At 47.6% G+C, this 23,598-nt stretch overlaps 2 protein-coding genes across 8 annotated transcripts in view; both read left to right on the plus strand.

Annotated features, from left to right (window-relative positions):
- Positions 1-2,095: 2,095 nt before the first annotated feature.
- Positions 2,096-6,287, plus strand: LOC139829707 (tubulin-folding cofactor C). The gene is made up of 3 exons (XM_071822682.1): positions 2,096-3,216; positions 4,458-5,390; positions 5,499-6,287. Exon 1 carries the CDS (start codon positions 2,188-2,190, stop codon positions 3,202-3,204), a length of 1,017 nt encoding a protein of 338 aa, XP_071678783.1. The 5' UTR covers positions 2,096-2,187; the 3' UTR covers positions 3,205-3,216; positions 4,458-5,390; positions 5,499-6,287.
- Positions 6,288-6,773: 486 nt separating this feature from the next.
- LOC127334487 (uncharacterized) overlaps positions 6,774-23,598 on the plus strand; it is a 54,963-nt gene continuing 38,138 nt past the window's right edge. For 5 of the 7 annotated variants that reach the window (XR_011747265.1, XR_011747268.1, XR_011747269.1 and 2 more), the window contains exons 1-3: positions 6,774-7,572; positions 7,722-7,949; positions 8,144-8,267. Coding sequence is in view for 2 of the 7 variants with exons in the window: in XM_051360947.2 (XP_051216907.2) it covers positions 7,902-7,949; positions 8,144-8,267 (172 nt within the window). In the remaining 5 variants the exon portion in view is untranslated. The remainder of the gene's footprint in view (positions 7,573-7,721; positions 7,950-8,143; positions 8,268-23,598) is intronic. The other 2 variants (XR_011747267.1, XR_011747266.1) reach the window with 2 other exon arrangements.

The following is a 23,598-nucleotide window of genomic DNA, read 5'->3' on the forward strand; positions in this document are numbered from 1 at the left end:
TTTACAGAATCTAACATAAAAGTTTGCTGCATACAGTAGAAAAAAGAGATCGAGCTTCGGATAGGAACATATTGTCAAGTATAGTTCCTCCAGGGAGGGCATAACTTTAATGATGATCAATGTCCAGGTGAGATCATACCCCTCCAGGGATTTCATCTAGATTCACATACCTTAGTTGGCAAAAAATAGATGACAGAATTCTTGTAAGGCAATCTAGCTGAACACGATCCGCCAATAATAAAAAAAGTAAAGATGAGCATAAACAAAACGAAGCCACATACCCACAACTAAGAAAAGGAACAACTTGTCTTACCTTCTTGCATTTAAATCCTAGGTCTCACACAGATGCACCACAAAGAAACTTAATTAACTCAGCCATCCTTTGCCTCCTCAGATGGCCAATCACCCATCTACAGTTGGCAATGCAAATTTCTTCTTCGACTGAAAGTGAGGCAATACAGTATGACACATAAAGGATAAGAATCTGAAGCAACAGACATATATATATGCTAAAAATGATTGATCATTAATTTTCCAAGAACCTAGAGAAGAACTCTGAGAATATTTTCAGAGAGATGCCCAGTATTTCTTTTGTGGGAACAAGACCACAAAACACTGGTTGACAGTTAATAACAACTAAATGCACCTTTCTAATGCACCTTTCTACTTCAAATTAACATGTTCAGACTGCTATAATATTTCCATCAGAGACTTGAACCATGAACTTATATTATATTCCGATGGTATAATATTAGCAAAGCACACAGTGTCATGAGAGTGTTAGGTTGTGTACTTCTATGATGGAGCAAGTAATTTTCTGCAAGTGATCTCAAATGAACCAAGCATAAACATTCTAGAGAACAACACAAAAACAATCCATTCCTGCTGAATTATGTAACCACGTATAGTAGCACAATACAACTAATCATAAGCAATATGTGGAATTTAAGAGATCATACAGTCAAGGAGATTTATTTATATTTATCAGCGCATCATAATTTAACAGCAGTCAAGGTAATATTTTAAAAAGTAATGCAGGCCAGAAGAACATCAAAACTAAAAGCAAGCATCAGAACTAACCTTTAGCACGATTTTCACGTATGAAATACAACCTTTTCTTCCATCTCTTCCGTAACCAACTGACCTCCCATGTCCACAAGGCGTGCTTTGATCCCATCTTCCATATCCACAAAGCATGCTTCAATTCAGAGTACAAAACATGCTTCAATTCGTCCACATCTAGTGACCTAAAATTCACTGCAAGAACACATGGTAAATGGTCTGATTGCTGCAGCTTAGAGAGAGGGGTAGAGAGGAGGAGGGGAAGGTCGGATCTCGGCATCCGCACTGCTGCTCTTTCTCGCAATTTGTGAAGGACGTCGGGCCTCCCTCCTCACTCGTCTCCTTGGATCAGACCACCCTCCTCACTCGTCTCCTTGGATCAGACCACCCTCCGAGTCCGAGTGAATCATGGCGGTGGGCGGCGGGATCGGATCCCGGAGGCGGTGGGCGGCGGGATCGGAGCCTGGAGGCGGTGGAAACCCCTAGGAGGATCCGTATGAGCTCGAGGAGGTCGGCGCAGAAAGGGTCGTCAGAACACCCACGAAGGAGATCCCGAGGAGCCTTGGGGTCCGGGCGGCGACGGCCGTGCGGTGGAGGCTGGCGGGAGAAGGGGCACTCTCATCGTTGAGCCAGCGGCGGCGATGGCGAGAGGTAGGCGACGCGCGAGGGAGAGAGGACCGAAGGGAAAGCTCATGTGTGATTGGACAAAAACCAGGAAAACCAGAAGAAAAACCGGTGGAGGAGGAGGACGGAAAAAAACCGACGGAATGCAACAGGTGCGGAACGGGAGGACGACGAATGACGACCAAAGTTTGACGTATTGTGGATGGCAGAATAAGGAACCAATTTAGTCTTTTTAAGTAGTATAGAGATAGAGATGGGGTAAATCGGATAACTTTCTACTAATAGGGGTAACAAATGGAATTTACTCTATTTTTGTGTTTCAGTTTAAAATGAAGAGGCCAAAATTGGCAGACGGCCCAGACCAAATGTGTAGTCCAGGCGAGTCGATGCATTTCGGCATGAACGGCCCCGCTAGATCCGAAGGACCGACGCCAGAAGAGCGCTGCGGATCCGAGACCCCAGTCCACTAGTCCACCCAGCGCCGCCACCTCTGCTGTCAGGATGGAGCCGGAGTCCGACAGCACCAAAGCCGCCGCCGGCAACCGCAAGCACCTGGCCATGCTCGAGCGCCTTTCCAAGCGCACCGCGACCTCCTCATCGGAATCTCCCGAGGCCTCCCCCGTCGCCGCATTCCTCTCCCGCTTCGCCGCCGCCAAGGTCGTCGCGGAGTCCGCCCTCTCCGCCTGCCGCTCCTCCCCCGACGACGCTCCAGCCTCCCTCGCCGCCGCCTCCGCCGCCGTCGACGATCTCGAACGCCTCGTCGCGGAGGCATCCCACTCGCTCCCCCCATACGAGCTCCGCTCCGCCCTCGCCGCCGTCTCCGACCTCCGCGCCGCCCACAAGCTCGCTGCCTCCGAAATCCGGCCCAAGAAGTCATTCTCCTTCAGGAACAAGAGCAAAGCCACCAAGAACCCTCCGCAAGATCCACCCGCCACGCCCCAGCCACCTCCGGAGCAGCCAAAGCCTACTTTCGATGCCATCCTGCCAGGGCTTGGGTTCAGGGGCAGGAACGGCGCTACCTTGGTGAAGGATCTGCGAGTGGCCAACGAGAAGGATGGGGATTTCACGCTTGCTGATCTGGTTTCATGCGAGGTCTACCTCAAGGGCAAATGCCGGGCGCTGTACATTCACAAGTTGAGAGATTGCCGTGTCTTTATTGGCCCTGTCTTCGGCTCGGTCCTCATAGAGGATGTCGAGCGCTGTACGTTTGTAATGGCGGCGCACCAGATCAGGATTCATGAAGCCAGGGCAACGGATTTCTACCTGCGGGTGAGGAGCAGGCCGATCATTGAAGATTGCAGTGGTGTGAGATTCGCACCACATGCTCTCAAGTATGTGGGGATTGAAGAGGATCTGAGGGATTCTGGGCTTGAGGAGGATACTGGTAATTGGGCCAATGTAGACGACTTCAAGTGGCTCAGGGCAGTGCAGTCACCAAACTGGTGTCTGGTTCCGGAGGAAGAGCGTCTGCCGACTCTAGACATTTCAGAAGTTCATGAACGGGATGATTGTAACTGAGCTGCTCGGGAGGTTTTGCTCTCAGCTCTAGTTTCGGCTTATATTTCTGGACTAGTTAATATTTATGCTTACGGTGATTACCTGTTTCTGTTTGTTTACGTTAATGGCTTCATTGTATCTAGGGCTTGCTAAATTCAGGATTGGGAGCATGAGAGATTAAATGTGTGTTCAGAAATATCTTGATCATAGTTACGCATACCTAGTATGATCATGAAGTTTTCTGTGCAAGAAGCATACTTGGTGTATGAGTTTTATAGTTGCTGGCATCAGAATCCAGAACTGTTCACTGAGAAATAAAAAATATATTGGTTTATCGAATGCTGTGACCTTCAATGCTATGGAGGTTGAGGAATTCGTAATTTTGCAGGAATTTGTGATTTTGTGGTACGGAAGTTTCCTGTGCGTGAAATTTGTGTTAGCCGACTCATAGTCACGAATCTCCATCGAGACCTTTGCTGCGTGATATGCAGGACCTCGGAAGTATGACTGTATTGTAAGAAATGGGCACCATGGTGGTACCCAAAAGCTAAAAGCATCAAGTTTTAGCTCTTACCTTGAAACTCTGTTAAAAGTATAGTACTATCTGGAGATTCTTCTATTTTTTTAGTTATACAGCCTTACGAGCATTTCTTGTTTCAATAATAGTTGAACCAAATTATCTACACAATGATCTGAGTATATGTTGGAGTGAGGCTTATCTATTTCATCATATCGGGTGCTGACTATATTGTGGAGACAAATATTTGAGTACCAGTGAGTTAGTACAGGATATAGATATGATTTGGTTCAAGATTATAACTGATTAGGGTCGAGTATAGTTTTTTCCAGCTTCAGTCCTCATCCATCAATACAAGTACACTTTCTGTCACGAGTCATACTTGAAAGAATAAAATCTCTAGCAAAGCTTGGCACAAAACTGCTTTCTGCTGAGGAGGCATAATTCAATATATTGTTACAATGCAAATGTTTAAGTGTAATATCTTCATATAGGTTCATAATATAACACAGGGGTAGCTGCAATTTTACCTCTAGCACATACCGAACTGCACACGAGAGCGTAAGACACACTACACAGGTTTTAATTGCTTGGGTTCAAGACTTAAGATCCAACATTTTATTTTATTTTAAAGAGGGATTAACATGAGTTTGGTCATTTGAACTTCATGTATCATTCATTCAACTTCAGCCAAAAACATTGACAAGCTGAGCTGTCTCTGACTCTCTGCTGATTGATCAAATATTTACTTTTCTAGGTAGCAACAGAAGCTGCGCTTTGTGCATACAAATTACAGCGTCCTGTGCAGATATATCTCAATCTCAGCACTGACATGGTCATGGTTGGGGGTCGGCACCCAGTGAAAGCATATTACTCGGTTGGTTTCAAGTCTGATGGGAGAATGACAGCCTTACATTTGGAAGTAGGAATTTCTCCAGATGCGAACCACAGAATATCAGAAGCTATTATATTAGGTCTGAAGAAATACAACTGGGGTGCTCTGTCATTTGACATCAAGGTCTGTAAAACAAACAACACATCCAAATCAGTGATGCCTGCTCCTGGAGATACACAAGGCTCTTTGTTTGCTGAAGCTATAATTGAACATGTTGCTTCAGTGCTCTCACTTGATGCTGACACTATCAGGCAAAAGAATTTTCACACCTATGATAGTCTGGTGTTGTTCTAAGGGAAGCTTCTGCATACACACTACATTTTATTTTTGGTAGATTACTATCAACATCAAGCTACCTGAATCGAGCCAAATCCGCCAAGCAGTTCAACAGTTGCAACAAGTGGCGAAAGCAGGGTATCTCTTGCGTGCCCCTCGTTTTCAAGGTAGCACCAAAACCAGCTCCGGAAGAGTTTCTGTGCTCAATTCATTGTGGCTGAGGTTGAAGGTATTGAAATTGGTCAATGACTGTGGATAAAATTACAGCAGATGACTGCTTTCGCTTTGGGACAACTGTGGCCTGATGGGTGTGAATGCCTTCTTGATAGAGTGCGTGTTCTTCAGGCTGATACGTTGAGCTTAATCCAAGGTGGAGTTACTGCTGGCAGTACTACATCTGAATTTAGCTGTGCAGCAATCCTTCAGATCTGCAGCATGCTGATTGACAGACTGGAGCCAGTCATGGATAAGCTCAAATATCAAGGAGGTGCTGTGTCATGGGACTCTTTGATTTCCCAGGTTATTTTTTGTTACCGTCTGTTTTTTTCTTCATGCTACAGAGAGTAGGATGTTTATCCATGGAATTTATTGTCTTATTTTGTGCTAATACTCCCATATAGGCCTAAGGCCTCTAAGGATAATGCTAATTTATCTTCAAGTGCTTATTGGGTTCCTGGCGAAGAATCAAGTAGCTATCTGAACTATGGAGCTGGTATAAGTGAGGTGCACCCTTCTCAGCTCCGCCTCGACCCGTGTGCTGATGAATGGCGCGGCTGGGGAGCTCATCTACAACCGCCGTGGCTACGCCAGGGTGATCCTCTCTCCGCTTTGCTCTTCGATACGGTGATGGATGTCCTTCACCTTATGCTTGAGAGGGCGGCGGCCGTGGGCCTGCTCACTGAGCTCTCGGCTAGTTTCTTCCGGCATCGCACGTCGATGTAAGCCGATGATGTGGTTACCTTCATCAGACCCACCGAGGTGGACTTGCGTGCTTGTACGCAGATTGTGGAGGACTTTGGGGTGGCGTTGGGGCTACGCACCAATCTGGCCAAGTGCTTGCTCCACCCCATCCGATGCTCTCAGGATCAGGTGGCCTTGGCCAGTTCTATTCTCGGCTGCGAGGTAGCTTCTTTTCCGTTCAAGTACCTGGGCCTCCCCCTTGGGCTCAGGAAGGTGACGGCGTCTCAGTTGCAGCCCATCATGGACAGTGCAGCCAACAGGCTGCCACCGTGGTGCGTCAAACTCGTCAACCGTGGTGGCAGGACCATTCTCATCCAGACCATGCTTTCGGCGATCCCGGTGCATACCATGATGTCGCTCGACATTCCGCCGAAGGTCATTGAAGCGCTGCGCAAGATCTACCGGGCCTTCCTTTGGAAAGGGCGGCAGGAGGTCAAGGGCGGACCATAGTTGCCAGAAATCTGGGTCGCGCGGGTCGAGGAACGGGATCGAGGATCGCGGGTCGACATCCCAGCAAACAAGGGTCGATGAGGGGTATACATCTCTGGTACGTTAATTTGGAACCTGGGCCGGGATCCTCTTAATTTTGGATCGATGGCCTCCTTAACTGCTCAAGGAAAGAAGAGATGAAGAGGCAAGCCTGGCTGTTTTTCCTCTTCCGCGCTCTCCTCGCATGAAGAAAGTTTGGAAACGGCAGGCTTTTATTACGGGAAATCTTGACCGGTACATGCGATTTTGGAGTCAGGCGGTTGGCTGAAGAAAAGGAAACAGCAGGTAATAGCTTTTATTATGGGAAATCAAGTGTCGACAGATATTGAACGCGATCGTGAACCGTCGATGACCCACGTCGATCCGCTCGCGTTCCCGATCCTCGATCCGGATCGATCGATCCTGGATCGCGGAACACGGCGTGGACCCCGTATCCGGCTACTATGGGGCGGACACTACTTGGTCGCGTGGGACAAGGTGACCTCCCCAGGACCTTGGCGGGCTAGGTATTCCAAACCTTCGCTTGCTTAATCTTGCTCTCCGCTGCCGGTGGGCATGGCTACAGAAGGTGGACCCCTCTAAGGCCTGTGCGGAGTTTAACATTCAGCTCCCTAGCCTCTGCTCCGCTATCTTTGACGCGGCCACCTGCTATGTTCTGGGCAATGGCGAGCGGGCTCGATTCTGGACTGATCGGTGGCTGGATGGCTCTAAAGTGGCGGAGATTGCGCCGAATGTGGTCAAGATGGTCTCCCGTAGGAGGGCCACTGCTTGCTCGGTGAGAGAGGGCCTAGCCAGCCAATGGCTGTGGGACTATGGACCCCGCAATTTCCTTTCCTATGTACATATTTGGTGCTCTCTAGGACTTTTACAAAGTAGGCTGGAAAACACCTATGCAGTTTTTTCTGGCTTCCTTCAGCATGGCTGTAGCGATGTTAGATGGTCAAAGCCTTCGTTGGTCCCGAGCCTCCCACCTCTCCCCTTCCTGGCCACGTTCGAGCTGCCGCCTCCTACTCCTCTTTCGATTCCCCGTCGCTGTGCTGCTCGGCAGTGGCTCTAAGCGCGTCTAGCCCCGCCCTGCGCTTGGTCGCTGGCACGGCGTACGTTCCCGACAGTGATGGTGCGCAGACGGGCGCACACGACGACCCCGACCTCGACCTCCGCGGGAGCGGCAGTGCAGAAACGTCCAAGATCGCCATCGGCTGTGAGCTCAACACTCACATCAGTTTTCCTCGCTGTTATATTCTTTCAGTAGGTGCGATTCTTTCCTCTTGCCATGTTCGAATTTCGAATTCCTCACTAGATCTGTGGGGATCACCTCTCGGGTCGATTTGATTTGTTGTTGTGATTTGGGGTTGATTCGCTGGGTTGATAATTTTTTTTGGTTCCGTTTTTGGCCAGCAGGTAGGTCGGCCCTGATGAAAGCACTGCTCTGGCCGTTGTGTCCAGCAGCGGAGACAGTGTCGGGAACAAGAGCGGCAGCGGTGCCAGAGGCCACCAGCTCGCCGTCCTTGGCCTGTGATTTACCTCTGGGATCCTTGGCTTGAGGTCTGAACTACTTATCCAATTTAACAAGTCCGGTTAATGGCAGTTGTATGGGAGGCTCACCATGTGACGGCAGATCAGACTAAGGTGAGCACCAAGTGTATAATCGTGTACCTACTATCTATACTCCAGCTAGTTTCTAGATTAGTTGGCTTTAGATGATTGTGCAACCTGAGTTCCAAACGGCCGCTCATGTTAAGGCAAATTTCTATCTTACTTTTTCTCTTCATCTTATGTGCCATGATTTTTAGCTTAAAATTACTCCTCTTGCTTTGCTCAAGGTTTCCCCCAATGATCTAGAGTCTGACGCTCAAGGTTCATGGAGATGGAAGCACCCCTCAATCCTCGAGCGCACTTGTGACATCACCGACACCGGCACTACCACCTTCTCCTCCATGAGCCCCGGTAAGTTCAGTGCGCAATGCAGCCTTGCCTCATCCTTGCACTAGACTGAATGAATTATTGAGATCAAGTAAAATTTTATCCACTATGCCCGCACTGACTTCTTATGTTTTCAGAACATTGGATTGGATCTGAGCAGAACTATATGTTTGAGAAATCGATTACTCAGTGATTACGCACGACATCGATGGTGAAAGTATGTTCTGTAACTCCTTCATTGAGTTCAAATACTGGAGGGTTTTCAAACTGAGCAGGTATACCATCATAATTAAGTCAGAGCGGTGATCTTTTCAAATGTAGATGGTGCCCATTTCTCTGAACATCCGCCTGTAGATTTTATTGATTTTTAAAGAGTTATTCTCGGTAGGTCTAATTGAGTGTTCCACAAAGAATTGTTGCCTGTACCCTTCTATTCATGGATGTTCATGCCCTATCTCACTAAAAGGATTCCTATTGTGACTTGACTGAAGCTGGTTTTTTTTTATATATAATTCCCTGATGTATAAATAGAAATATCCACATCGTAATGGCATGTCATCATCTAGATAGATTTACAGGATGGTCTACTTTTTATAACTGGTAAGTACTATCAATACATTATTTTGTACTTACTTGCATTTTTTGTTTTAGTTGTCAGTTTTTCACTAAATCTTTCATAGGTGTATAGTTCTTTCCAAGGAAAATTCAAAGTTAATATAGTAGTGCCTCATGACAATATGTACAGTATAGATGCACTATAGTTGATACCTGGGATACTGGAGACATATTTGTGAGAATTTTAGGGTGTTGTCAATGATTTCATTGCTTAATGTCTATTTATGCCTTCTATGATTCAATTTCACATATAGAGACCTATTTGTATTTTTTACATACAATGTTGTCAGAACTGTTTGCAGCTCTCTGTTGATACCGCTGAATAACTTTTATAATCAAAGAGTTTTCTACCATTTTACTTGAAATGTTGTTGATAATTTTGTATTTAGGAAATAGATTGTATTTATGGTGTACATTGGTGTCCAGGAAACATATATTCAATTTCTTTCAGATCCATTAAACGAAGGTTATTTTTTTGGGAGGAGCTCCACTCCAGCTGCATGTTGCGCTGTCTGGCAACGGTGGTGGCTGACCACTGCCCACTCCTTCTTGACTGCACCACCAAGTGCACGGGGCGTAAGCGCTTCCAGTTTGAGCGCTTTTGGTTGAAGCTCGATGGGTTCGACGAGGCTGTGCGGAACGCCTGGGAGGTTATCGAAGGGGACCCCGATCCCTTTCGGCGGCTTACCGCCAAGCTTAAACGCACAGCACGCTGCCTGCAGAGCTGGAGCGACAAGAAGGTAGGGTGTGTGACATAGGCATCCCCAATGGGCCTGCCGAAGATAGTACCCGGGGTTTACTGAAGGCCCACTACCCGAGGAATAAGAAGATTCGGAAGCCCAAGATATTGTTAAGGAAAGTTAGAGTTGTAATAGGAAGCATTATTTGTAATCTTGCGGGATGAGTTAGAAACCTTCCCGGACTCTGTAACTTGTACAATACGAATCCCTCGGCTCCGCCTCCTATATAAGGGGGAGTCGAGGGACAAAGAAAGCATCGAATCATTGTTTCTAAAACCCTAGTTTCATAATCGTCGAGTACTTTTCGGCTGAAACCTTCGAGATCTACTTGCCTTCTACTTCCAACTAAACCCTAGTCTACAACCCGTAGGCATTGACAAGTTAATACCTTGTCAATTGGCGCCGTCTGTGGGAACTAGAGGCGTCAAGGATCCGATCTCGATGGCACGTTCAAGATCGTCGACTTCATCAACCGCAAGCAACGCGATGGATCGAGGTAAACAGATCGCAACTGGTCTTGTCGATTTTGTTCCTCACCCGCCCTCCCGTTTGGATGCATATGCGTATCTGGAGGAGCCTATGGAGATGACGTTCGGAAGATTTCACTTTCGCGTCGAGAAAGAGGGATCGTATCGTGTCGAAATTCCGATTTCGCCGGGATCGTCGGCGGTCGATTCCGATTTTTCAAGCTATACATCGTTAACCGAATCAGGAGAGGAAGAAACTTCGTCGTCACGCTTCATCAGCACCAGGGCAAGAGAAAAACTTGCCAAGATCTTCAGCGATATGTCGTTTGAGTCATCTGCGGACTCCTATATAAGCGATGGCTCAAGCAGTGTCGACAGCTACAACTTCATCGACAAATCTACTACAGTGGACAAGGTCTTCGCCAATCTTCATGATGGTGTCACCAAACCCAACATAGATCTGAATACAAAGTATCATCAGATTTATGTCATCGGAGAGCCAAGCCGTGACCAGGAGGAAACATCTGAGGCTTTCGACGATTTGGGAAATCCATACGTCGATCCCTCCGATTTGCGACGAGGCCTAGGCAATAAATATATCGGGCCACAGCCGCGAGATAGAGTCCAACTTCCGCAAGCAGCATGGGATAGAGCCGCAAGGGCTATGGATGGCTCAGAACCAATGGCCACCACAGCCACGCCAGAAGAATTACAAGCATATCAATACAGGCTCGCACGAGCTGCAAGAGAATTGGAAAAACAGACAGCTGAGTTAAACAAAAGAAAGGAGGCAGCCTCTGCATCAAGTAGGCGCAGGGCAGAGCTGAGTCGACAATCTAGAACTTCGGGTGATAGCCACAGGGAAGCTCGGAACAGAGCAAGATCAAGGTTACAAAACGTACCTGAAGGAGAAAGAGAACACTTGGTTCAAAACCTCGACATGTCTTTTATGTCGATAGACACGAGAGGAAACATCATCCCCAAGACACCAGAAGCTGGGTATATGGCGACACAAGCTTTCATCCTTGCATCCAGACCACCCCCAGGAGATCCAAGGGAGGCATTGTACAACATGGCAATGGCAGGAGTTGGAGCCATGGGGACGGCGTTTGTATCAACACCTCCCGAAGAAACAGCAAGGCAAAATAGTCCACGACCTGCGGCAGCAACAGCAGCAGTTCCCGAAGGACCAAGTGGAGCAAGGGACACGGCAGCACAAGCAAGGGTCGACAGAGCGCGACAAAGCAGAAGGGAACATCGGCAGTCCCCAGAGCTAAACGACGAGGATATGTGTGGGTTGCCATGCTTCACAAGGAGAGTTCGAAAAACTCGAGTCCCTTCAGGATTCAAGTTACCTGATAACTTCAAGAAATTCGACGGCCTTCAAGATCCAGAGGATTGGCTAGTTGATTATCTCGAGACGGTGAAGCTCACAGGAGGAACCAGAGCAACAGCTATGCAAAGCATCCAGGTGCATTTGAGTGGAGCCGCACGATCTTGGATAAAGAAACTTCCTCCAGGATCTATCGACAGCTGGGATAGCTTCGAGGACGTGTTCGTCAAGAACCTCCGGTCCACATGTAAAAAACCTGCGTCATTAGAGGAGCTAAGAGCGTGTCGACAAAAGCCAGACGAGCCAATGAGAAAATATATCCAAAGGTGGAATATCATCAAAAACTCGGCAGAAAATATATCTGACGAGAGAGCAATAGATGCGTTTGTCGCAGGGATCAGGCGTGGAGATTTTGTCGAGGATTTGGGGAGGACCAATCCAAAGACAGTATCTGCACTAATGGAAATAGCAAACAGATGGGCAGATGGAGAAGATGCTGTTCACAACAAGCGGCATAGGTCGCCAGAGGAAGACCGCGGTCGAAATTATCAACCAAGGCGACGATTTCCTCGGCAGTACTCGAGCTATGACGCTCCAGGTCAAATCTCGGCTGGCTTCCGAGCAAGCGCCGGAGAAAATAACAGAGATGATTCCAGAGAAGCAATGAGCAACGAGGCGACAATAGAGACGACTCTCGAAACAATAGGCAAAATAGCGGGCCAAGGTTCCAGAGGCCTTTCGTGTCTCCCGAAGAGATGATGAACGGGCCGTGTCAGATGCACTTTTTCCTCGACAAAGAACGGAAAAGACAGTCGGGACATCTCAAGGATTGTCGCAATTTCCAGGCAATGCTAAGGTATGCAGGGCATGCTAATGCTCAGGCAGCACAGAGAAATCCTCGAGAACCCAGGAGTGAGATTCACTTGCCACCTCCTCCCGCGATTACAGACGACAATAGACATCAGCTCAGAATAACGGCAGAACCTCCACCACCGCCTTACGTGGATCCTAACTCTAACGGAGCGGTCTCGATGATTCAGAAGGGAAGGCCATCCAATAGAGCTCAGAAAGTAATCTCGCGGCAGGTGTTTATGGCAGAAAAAATGCCTCCACCAACAGTCGAGTATCTTAATTGGTCAGGGCAAGACATTGGCTTCACCATAGCGGATCATCCACAGCAAGTTCCTCGACCAGGGCAGTCAGCACTCATACTACCAGCGGTCATCGCAGGATTTGACGTATCTCGCATGTTTATAGATGGCGGCAGCAGCTTAAACCTTATGTATGCAGATACATTAAGGAAGATGAACATATCCCTAGCAAACCTGAAGCCAACAGACACGAGATTCCACGGTATCACACCAGAGAAGCCAAGCTATCCGCTGGGAAAGATTAATCTCGACGTTCAGTTTGGGACCCGAGAAAATTACAGAATCGAGAAATTGGAGTTTGAAGTCGTAGATTTCCCGTCACAGTACCACGCTCTGTTGGGACGACCAGCATATGCTAGATTTATGGTGGTACCACATTACACGTACCTGTTGTGGAGGATGCCTGGACCTAAGGGACCAATCACAGTCAAAGGAAGCTTCGCCCTAGCCGATAAATGTGATAAGGATTTTCATCGAATATCAGAAACTTTCGGGATGCAAGCTGAGTATTTGGCGTCAAGGCTCATGACTGACTACGACGTGCTGCCAGACGTTGGAAGGCCAAATAAAGAATCAACTTTCAACACTGAGAAAAATTCTAAGGAGGTGCAGATTCACCCAACGGATCCAAAAAAGACGACATCCATCGCAAACGACATGGACCTCGCATAGGAAAGCGCGCTCGTCGAGTTCCTCCGTGAGAACTGGAAAATCTTCGCATGGTGTCCAGCTGACATGCCAGGAGTACCCAGGGAACTTGCCGAGCACCACCTAAACTTGGATCCACTAGCGAGACCAATCAAACAACCTTTGCGACGTTTTTCGGAACCAAACCGCAAGGCTATGCTGTCAGAAATTGATCGACTAAGAGAAGCTGGTTTTATCAAGGAGCTGCACACAGAGGCCACATGGGTAGCAAATCCAGTGTTGGTGCCGAAGAAAAACACTAAGGTCCTTCGCATGTGCATCGACTTTACGTGTCTCAATAAACATTATCCAAAGGATCACTTTCCCCTCCCGAGGATCGACCAAATTCTCGACTCCACGGCAGGATGTGAACGTCTTTCCTTTTTGGACGCATATTCTGGTTATAACCAGATCAGGTTAAAAGAAGAAGATGAAGTAAAAACAGCGTTCATCACACCCTACGGCATGTTTTGCTACAGAACAATGCCTTTTGGTCTGAAAAACGCGGGAGCAACATATCAGAGGATGATGCAGAAGTGTTTGGCGACACAGATTGGAAAAAATGTGCAAGTGTACATCGACGACGTCGTCGTAACGTCAAAAAAGGGGGCGATGCTGATCGAGGATCTCAAGGAAACCTTTGACAACCTCGACAAATTCTGCCTCAAGCTAAACCCGACGAAGTGCTCCTTCGGCGTCCCAGCAGGAGAACTTCTTGGGTTTCTAGTTTCAGCAAGAGGGATTGAAGCAAATCCCGACAAAGTACAAGCTATCATAACAATGAGGAAACCAACAAAGTTGAAAGAAATACAGCAATTAACTGGGCGAGTCGCAGCTTTAAGCAGATTCGTCGCCAGGCTGGGAGAAAAAGCGTTACCGTTCTACGCTTTAATAAAGCAAGGGGAGAAATTCCAGTGGAACGAAGAAGCCGATAGAGCTTTCGAGGATTTGAAACGCACAATCTCAACACCACCAATCTTGGTGGCGCCGAAGGAAAAGGAACCTCTCCTGCTGTACATTGCAGCCACACCCCAGGTGGTTAGCACGGTGCTAGTCGTCGAAAGAGAAGAAGGAAAACTCCATGGAGTGCAAAGGCCGGTATACTTCATCAGCGAAGTTTTATCGCCTTCCAAACAGCGGCACCATATGCAAACTAGCATATGGAGTGATTACAACGGCAAGAAAGTTGCGCCACTATTTTTCGGCACACCCGATAATAGTAGTCAATGAAGCACCTCTTTCAAATATACTGAACAATCCAGAAGCTACAGGGCGTGTCTCCCTTTGGGGAATAGAACTTTCCCCTCGGGACATCACGTATGAAAAAAGAAAGGCAATCAAGTCGCAAGTTTTGCCAGATTTCATCGCAGAGTGGATGGAGCTGCAAAACACGGGACCCCAGATTTGTCGAGAACTTGGACCATGAACTTTGATGGATCCAAGAGAGTAGAAGGAGCTGACGCAGGAGTAATACTTATATCACCCGAAGGCGACAAGTTAAAGTATGTCCTACGGATGACGTTCCCAAACGCATCCAACAATGAAGCAGAATACGAAGCCCTCATACACGGGATGAAGATGGCGAAAGTTTGCGGTGCAACTCGATTAAAATTTTTTGGTGACTCACAATTGGTGGCTCAGCAAGTTATGAACCAATGTGATGCAGTCAATGATAGCATGATAGCATATAAGGAGGTGTACAATGAGCTTGAGAAGTTGTTTGATGGATGCGAGGTAAATCACATCAGTAGGTTGAGCAATGATGAAGCCGACGTTCTCGCAAACATCGGGTCGCAGTGCCTTCCAATCCCGCCAGGCGTATTTTGGGAAGAGATAGCGGAGAGATCCACAAAGCCGAAGAAGGCGCAGAAAAAAGCAAAGGAAGAAAAAACTTCGGCGCCCCTCAAAGAAGCCGTGGAGGACGAAGAGGACCTAGAGCTTGTGATGATGGTAGAAGTTCCCTAGATGCAAGCGTACATATCGTATATCCTTAGGAAAGAAATACCCGACGATCCAGTTGTGGCAAGGCGAATTATTCGACGATCCAAAGCTTTCACAGTGGTCAAGGGTGAGTTATACAAGCGAAGTATTTCAGGCGTCCTGCAAAGGTGTGTCACACCCGAAGAAGGAAGGATAATCCTAAAAGATGTGCATGAAGGAATATGTGGTCACCACGCGAGCAGCCGAGCTATTGCAGCCAAGGTTTTTCGGGCAGGATTTTACTGGTTGGCAGCAATCGAGGATGCAAAAGATATAGTAAGAACCTGCGATGCGTGCCAGAGATTCGCCGCAAAACCTCACTCTCCGGCGGCAGAGCTGATGCCAATACCATTGTCGTGGCCCTTTGCCCAATGGGAACTTGATATGGTGGGAAAGTTGCATAAAGCTTCGCCAGGAGGATACGAGTACCTGTTGGTTGCTGTCGACAAATTCACCAAGTGGGTAGAAGCGAAGCCAATAAATTCACCAGATTCATCGTCGGCAATAAAGTTTGTGAAGGGCCTCGTTTTTCGGTTTGGAGTGCCTCATAGCATTTTCACAGACAACGGTACTAACTTTACAGCTAAGGAGTTCAAGGCATACTGCGCAGAAGTAGGCATCAAATTACACTTTGCGTAAGTTGGACACCCGCAAACCAACGGCCAAGTCGAAAAAGCCAATGGTATCATCTGCAACGGCATTAAAAAGCGCCTACTAGGACCGCTCGAAAAGGCTCGACATACCTGGCCAGAAGAATTGCCAAGTGTTTTGTGGAGCATCCGAACAACACCAAATACGGCGACACAAGAAACTCCGTTTTTTCTCGTCCACGGAGCCAAAGCAGTACTACCAATCGAAATAGAGCATGATTCTCCAAGTAACAGAGTATGAGGAGGAAACATCACGAAAAGCTCGGGAGGACGATATGGATGCACTCGATGAAGCTCGAGATGAAGTACTATCACGAGTCACCAAGTACCAGCAGGACCTGAAAAACTACCACAGTCGACGATTGCGGCCCAGATCTTTCCAGGTCGGCGATTTGGTCTGACGGCTTAACCAACAAAGTACTGAAAAGCTCGAGTCACCATGGTTGGGACCTTACGTCGTCACGGAAGTCATCGACGGAGGGGCATACATGATCAAGGACAAGAAGACAGGGGTTCCCGAGAAAATCCCCTGGAACGTGGCGCAGCTCAGGCGGTTTTACGCTTAGAGTCGAAATATAGTCCTCCTCTGAAAAAATACAATGTACTGAAACGCCCGCGAGTTTTCAGACGCACTCTTTTCCTTTTCGGGGCACCGAGTGGGGGCCGGAAAGGTTTTTAATGAGGCGGGCTCGCGGTGCTGCAATATAATAAAGATAGTGGAGATATACTTCTTATTCTTCGACACGCTCGGGGGCTCAACGGCTTCAAGTTACAAAATATACACAATATAGATAAACTAGACTTACCGAAATATTTCGCCTTGGTACAAGAATACCTCGCCAAGTAGAACATCGGAAGCTACAAACTATAAATATAGTGTACTCGTCAAAATTTTACTGCTTTGGTCTAAAAACCTCGCAACAAAAATATAGAACGTCACCACCAAGACACTCGGGGGCTCGTACCCATCGACAGCAAAATATATATATCTTCTTGCAATAAGAGAACAATCTTCGGGATAGCAAAACAGTATAAACTCCAGCCAAAGGCTCGGGGGCTCGACGATCAAAAATAGAAACAATACATATTTTCAGAGTTGACAGCTTTACAATATAGATCATGTTTACAAATACACAAAGACGTATCAATGGTGAAACTACAGCAAGAAAAAGGAAAAAACCCTCAATGGATACCTAGCACATGGTCTATGGTTATTCGCTCATTAGAAGGACGAGTACTATGCTCGGCATAGCTACCCTTCACAAAGAACTCAGCATCCATCCGAAGAAGTTCATCCATCATATCTTCGGCTACAGGAGTCACCAGATCATCAATCTTGCCCATGTTTCTCTTTTTCTTCGACATCTTAGCCAGGCACGTGGGAACAATTTGATTCATGGGCAATTTTGGATAGCAAATCTTTATCATCATCATAGCAAATCTTGCGCCAGCAGAGAGTTGAGCCCGCACAAAGCCATGGATTCGAGGAGCATCTCGAAATTTTTCCATTAAAGCAGGAAGAGTTTCTGGCATCTTGTTGCGAGGGAACATGGTTCCATAAACTAAAAATAAAGTCTTCGTACAGAAGTCAAGGAAGTCACGGACCTGAGCCGCGCGATCTTGGAATCTGACAATTTGGCGGGTACGCTCAGGAGTAACCCAAAAGTTAGAACCATGTTGTGCAGCCAGTCTGAGCAGAACATTGGCTCGAGCTTCAACACGTTGATCTTCGACAGCAGTATCTAAAAATGAGCCTGGTACATCAAATAAATTGTCAAGGGAGGAAAAATAGCAAGAACAACATCCAGTATGGTTATGAACAGGAAACATACCTGTCATGTCCAGGCTGGCGTCAGTCATTAGCTGAAGCATATAATTTTCTTGAGAAGAAGCTTCGGTAGCCTCAGCAACAGCAGCATCCTTTGCAGCAATGGCTTCTTTCGCCTGTTGAAGAGCAATTTTCTCTCTCTCGGATGCTTGTCGAGATTGCTCCATCATTGTCAGAGTCTGTTTTTTCATGGATTGAAGTTGTTGGCGTAGTTCTTGTAAATCTTGCGACAAATGTTGGCTTGAAGAACCTTTGATGAGGTTATCATCGACCAGTGTTTTCTTCGAGAATGAGGAAGCAGGAGAAGTATCGACAGAATGAGGATTGGCAGAGTAGTTATCAAATATCAACTGGAAAAGAAAATTTCAATATCAAATGATTGCACAAGACAGAATCCCATTGATCTTCAGGAAATTTACATGGATATTACAGAAGGGGTTCTTCAAAGGGACTACTAAGGTAATTGTCGCCAAAGCTAGTATGGCGACAATAGCTAAAGAAACAGAAAAAATAAAAAGAAGGGGCATTCAACTAGACCTCCGGCTTTGATGAGCTAGGAGTTGAAGATGGCTTGATTCCGAGATAGGCCAGGATTTTCTTCGTGTTGGGCTTTGCCGCCCTGATCAGTGATCGCCATTCTGTTTGCTCTATCTGTTCTGTGTCGCCTACTTTCGCCCAGTCGATAGTTTGTTGGCTGTCGGCAACCAAGGCGACAGTACTTTCGACAGCAATCTTCATGTTTTCTTGGCGCATCTTCAGTCCAAGATCCTCTGGTGGATTGAAGTCCTTGGCAAGAGCAAGGAAAGTCTTGGGTTCCGCTTTCTTCGGGAAGAAGTAGGGGAACAACCGTGACAATCCTGCGTCATCCTGTTCAATGCCTTCGCGAGCTTCGGTTCCATGAAACTCAAGGACAGAGAGCGCATCAAGAAGAGGATCGTTGTCGGGATCTTCAAGCTCAAATTCTTGGTTTGTTTTACCTACCGCAGAAAATATATGTTGGTCGACAGTAAGTAAAGAAAAGCAAGCCTAAGAAAAATAGAATGGATCGACAAAATTACCGACAAAGCGCCGATTCTGCGTGTTCAAGCGCTTGATGATCGCCTTTTCACGAGTAGCCTGCGCGGCTTTGTGCTCGTTCAAAGCAGTTTCGGCATCATCAAGTCTTTTTTGCAGATCTTCGACACCAGCAGCTTCTGCCTTGGCCTTATCAGCCTCCGCTTTAGCTTTGCCAGCATCAAGTTCAGCCTTCTTGCGAGCCGCTTCACTTTGCTCTAATTTCTGAGCAAGCGTGTCGACAAGCTTGTTGGCTTTCGCAAGTTTTTCTGCCAAAATAGTTAAGAATCGTCAAAATTGCGACAAAACAGGAGCAAGAAGTTATAAACAAGGGCCAGCAAAGAATTATTACCTTCAGTCTTGCCGGCATACTCACGGTACCCAACGAATTGGGCACCGATGCGAATAAGCTCTTTGATCATAGGCTATCAAAGAAGGATAAAGAAAGAAAACGTCGGTATGGGGAAAATATGATGGCATAAAGAAGCAAACAGAGGAAATATAGACAGTGACAAGAAAATTAAGAACTTACATCATCCAAGAGAGGGCTAGAGGAGCTACCCAATTGGAGGGTAGGCTCCGGGATTGTTTCAACCCTTGTCCTTTTTGGTGAAGGGACAAGAGGGCTTGAAGGAGGAGTAGGAGCGCCGACGTTTTGTTGAGGAGGCGAGGATTCCTCTCCTTCGACTGGCGTCTCCGAAACAACTAGAGTATGTGATGTACTCGTTCGAGCAGCCACATCAAAAGTTGGTACTTCTTCCTCATCATCACTGCGATTAAATGTCGGTAGCATACAAAGTAAGATAGACAAAAATCTTCGAGTACAAAAATAAAGGGAAATAAAAGGTGACTTACGAGCTGATGAGGGCCTCAAGGTATGGATCATAAGCTGCCTTCTGGCGTGAAGGAACAGCTTCTTCGGCTTTGGAGGTGCCGGAATCTTCGACATCATCCCTTTTCCTTTTGTTCCTTGGAGAAACAGCAGGAGGAGGAGATTGTGCCGATGCAGTGCCTTCGGAGACAGCCTCCTTTTCAGAAGAGCCCGCAGATTTTTGAGAATCTACGGGTTCATTCACAAAAGAGGGGGCATCTTGGTTGTCGTCGGTGACAACGGCCCTTTCATCGACTTCTCCACCTTCAGGAAGGGGAGGAAGCGAGACAAGATTTGGATGGTTCTATACAAAAAACAGGGGAAGATGTCAAAAAAGGAGTTACAAAAAGATAGCAAGGCAATAACAAATCAATCGACAAAGGTTACCTTGGGAAGCGCATTGGTGGCGCTATATGGTTTTACACGGCAAGAAGAAGGGACAGGATCTTTTTTGCCGAGGGAGGAGATTTTTCGGACAAGCTTCTCTAAGTCCTTGACCTCTAAATCCGCCGACAACCGATCTGTGTCCTTGTCGCCAGCGTACTTCCAGAGAGGGTATTTGCGAGCCTGAAGAGGCTGCACTCTGGTTCTAAGAAAATACGCCGTGATTTGAATACCTGACAGCTCTTTGCCGCGAGTATTCTGCAACTCATGGATGCGAGTCATCAGGGCTTCTGTCGATATTTTTTCTTCCTCGGTAGCCTCAGCATCCCAGGAGCGGCGGCGAAGGATTTTCTCGGCACCATCAAAAGGAGGGATGTTGTCTTCAGCACATCCATGGTTCTCCTCCTGAATGAACAACCACTTCTTGCGCCACCCTTGAACTGAGTCAGGGAGTTTGACGTCGAAGTAATCGACTGTGGGGCGAACGGAAATAACAACGCCGCCTATATTATAGGCGACATTGGGAGAGCCATTGCGGCGACAAAAGAAAATGCGCTTCCATAGCGCCCAGTTAGGCTGGACGCCAAGGAAGGCCTCGCAGAGGGTGATGAAAATGGAAATATGAAGGATAGAATTGGGCGTGAGGTGGTGAAGTTGCAGACCATAAACAAAAAGCAATTCGCGGAGGAAAGGATGAATGGGGGCGGAAAGACCACGGATGAGATGGTCGACGAAACTTACCCGATACCCCATTGGAGGGGTTGGGTAGCTTTCTTCACTAGGAAAGCACAGCGCTTTGGGCTTCTTGCTGATCCCCAGCTTCTTCAAGAGATTGACGTCCTGGGTGGAAATTTTGGACCTTTCCCACTCCGCGCTTCCCAGATCTACGGCTGCCATTGACGATTCCGGCGTGCTGTGTTTGATCAACCGACGCGGTGGCATCAACAATGGCGCAAGAATGTAGCTTGGAGAAGATGAGCTCAGGGAGTTGTGGGGCGCAGGAGTAAGCTTTGCAGAGGAAAGCAGGAGAACGGCGCGAGCGGACGTGCTCGAGGAAGAAGAAGGGGATCTTATATAGAGGTGCGGCGAAGCGGCGAACCGTTGGATGGAAAAAGTGTGCGGCAGATGATAACCACATGGAAACAGGGGTAAAAAAGTATTTTAACATTGGAGAAGTTACGGTACGTGCGCCAGGAAAAGTGGAGGACGTGTGTCCCCCACTTGCACGACGTGTCAAGATAATGGATAAATTGGGCCCGCAAGGCAGCGGGAGAGGACTTCTCGCGATTTTCGGACTTGCAATCGTGGCTATCGTCAGCAATAACGTCACTTTGGATGGAGAAAAATTCGACTCAACAGCTGTATAAAAAGGCGACATGCAAAAATATTGGAGAGCCTTTGATCAAATACAAGTTTTTGATCAAATGCTCGGGGGCTACTCCCATCGGGAGCGCTGTTCGCGCACCCGAGAAATTATAAAACTTCGGCAGAGAAAGAAAATATAGCAGCATAAGGCGTGGAGCCTACACCCAAGTACAAGTCCTTGGCTGTAGCCTCGGGGGCTACTCCCATCGGGAACGCTGTTCGCGTGCCCGATGAAATTATAAAAAAGAAAGAAAGAATGAAAAGAAGAAAGATAGAAGAGCAAAAGAGTATATTTCGAGTTATAAATAACTCTGCATATACTCCCATCGGGAGAGCAATATAAGTCATCTTTGACTCGATAAAATGTGCCATTGCAACAGCCGAATAAGCACTCGACAATATATTCTCAGAACGCCAAAGTTGCGATCAATTTCTGAATGCCGCAAAACTTTGCGAAGGTAAGACCCCAGATCCGTTCTGTGTGGCGTGGCGCCGTCTCTGACGTCGGTTTGCTACTTTTTATCCGTATCAACAGATACGAAGAAAAATCCTAACGGACGCGTTAGGTACCCGATAAATATGACTGGGACTCGACAGAATGGTAAGACCTTAAGCGGCACCTGTCGAAGTTTACACCAGTATCCCGAGATCATGTCCAGGGACGTGATCTTGAAGTAGGTTTTTGCGGATTGCCACTAGAGCAGTTAACTAGTACCTGATCCGTCAGATGAACTAGCCCCAACTACCATTATCCCTGTACAATATAGAAATTTATGTGAAGAAATATAGAAAAGTTTTAAGTTGTCGAGTAAAAATAAACAGTGGAGATTTTCCCTGACTTTACGATTCAAGCAAAATCTCTAGGAGGGGCCCTGCGACATAGGCATCCCCAATGGGCCTGCCGAAGATAGTACCCGGGGTTTACTGAAGGCCCACTACCCGAGGAATAAGAAGATTCGGAAGCCCAAGATATTGTTAAGGAAAGTTAGAGTTGTAATAGGAAGCATTATTTGTAATCTTGCGGGATGAGTTAGAAACCTTCCCGGACTCTGTAACTTGTACAATACGAATCCCTCGGCTCCGCCTCCTATATAAGGGGGAGTCGAGGGACAAAGAAAGCATCGAATCATTGTTTCTAAAACCCTAGTTTCATAATTGTCGAGTACTTTTCGGCTGAAACCTTCGAGATCTACTTGCCCTCTACTTCCAACTAAACCCTAGTCTACAACCCGTAGGCATTGACAAGTTAATACCTTGTCAGTGTGTCAAACTGCAGCTGATGATAGCGCGGGAGGTGGTGTTGAGGCTGGATGTTGCCATGGAATCACGACGCTTGTCTCCGGATGAACGTCGACTCAGGGCCCACCTCAAACACGTTTACCTGGGTCTGGCCTCCCTCGAGCGCACTATGGCTCGGCAACGGGCCAAGATTGCCTGGCTCAAGGAGGGGGACGCCAACACGGCCTTCTTCCACCAGCATGCGGCGTACAGGCGCCAGAAAAATGTGATCCATAGCCTGCAGGTTGAAGGCGCGGTCATCTCTGACCATGCGGCCATGGCTGAAGCGGCTTTCTCGCACTTTGAGGGCCTGCTGGGCACCTCGGTCGACAGGCTACACTCGCTGGACCTAGATTTCCTGGGCACCCACCCGGAGGATCTATCCGAGCTCGAGGTAGCATTCACCGAGGACGAGGTTTGGGAGGTGGTTCGGCGACTGCCGGCAGGCAAGGCGCCAGGACCGGACGGCTTCACGGCTGAGTTCCTGCAGAAATGCTGGAGCGTGGTCAAGGGTGATTTCATGGCTGCCTTTGACAAGATGTACACGATGTGTGGGCGCGGGTTCCAGGGTCTTAACCAGGCCCTACTAACCCTGCTGCCTAAGCGCCCTGATGCGGCTGCTTTGGGTGACTACCGGCCGATCAGTCTTATCCACATCTTCGCCAAGCTGGTGGCGAAGACGTTGGCTACCCGCCTGGCCCCCCGGATGGAATCTCTGGTGGATCGCAACCAGTGTGCGTTCATTCGCAGACGTTGCATCCATGACAACTTTATGTTGGTCCAGCAGACTGCTAGATTCCTCCATCGGGAAAAGCAGCCGAGAGTGATGCTCAAGCTGGATATTGCTCGCGCCTTCGACTCTGTTTCGTGGGGCTTCCTTCTGGAGATCCTGCGCAAATTAGGGTTCGGCCCTAGGTTTTGCGAGTTGGTGTCCATCCTACTATCCACAGCGA

This window comes from Lolium perenne, chromosome 6, assembly GCF_019359855.2.
Source record: "Lolium perenne isolate Kyuss_39 chromosome 6, Kyuss_2.0, whole genome shotgun sequence".
Lineage (NCBI taxonomy): Eukaryota > Viridiplantae > Streptophyta > Magnoliopsida > Poales > Poaceae > Lolium > Lolium perenne.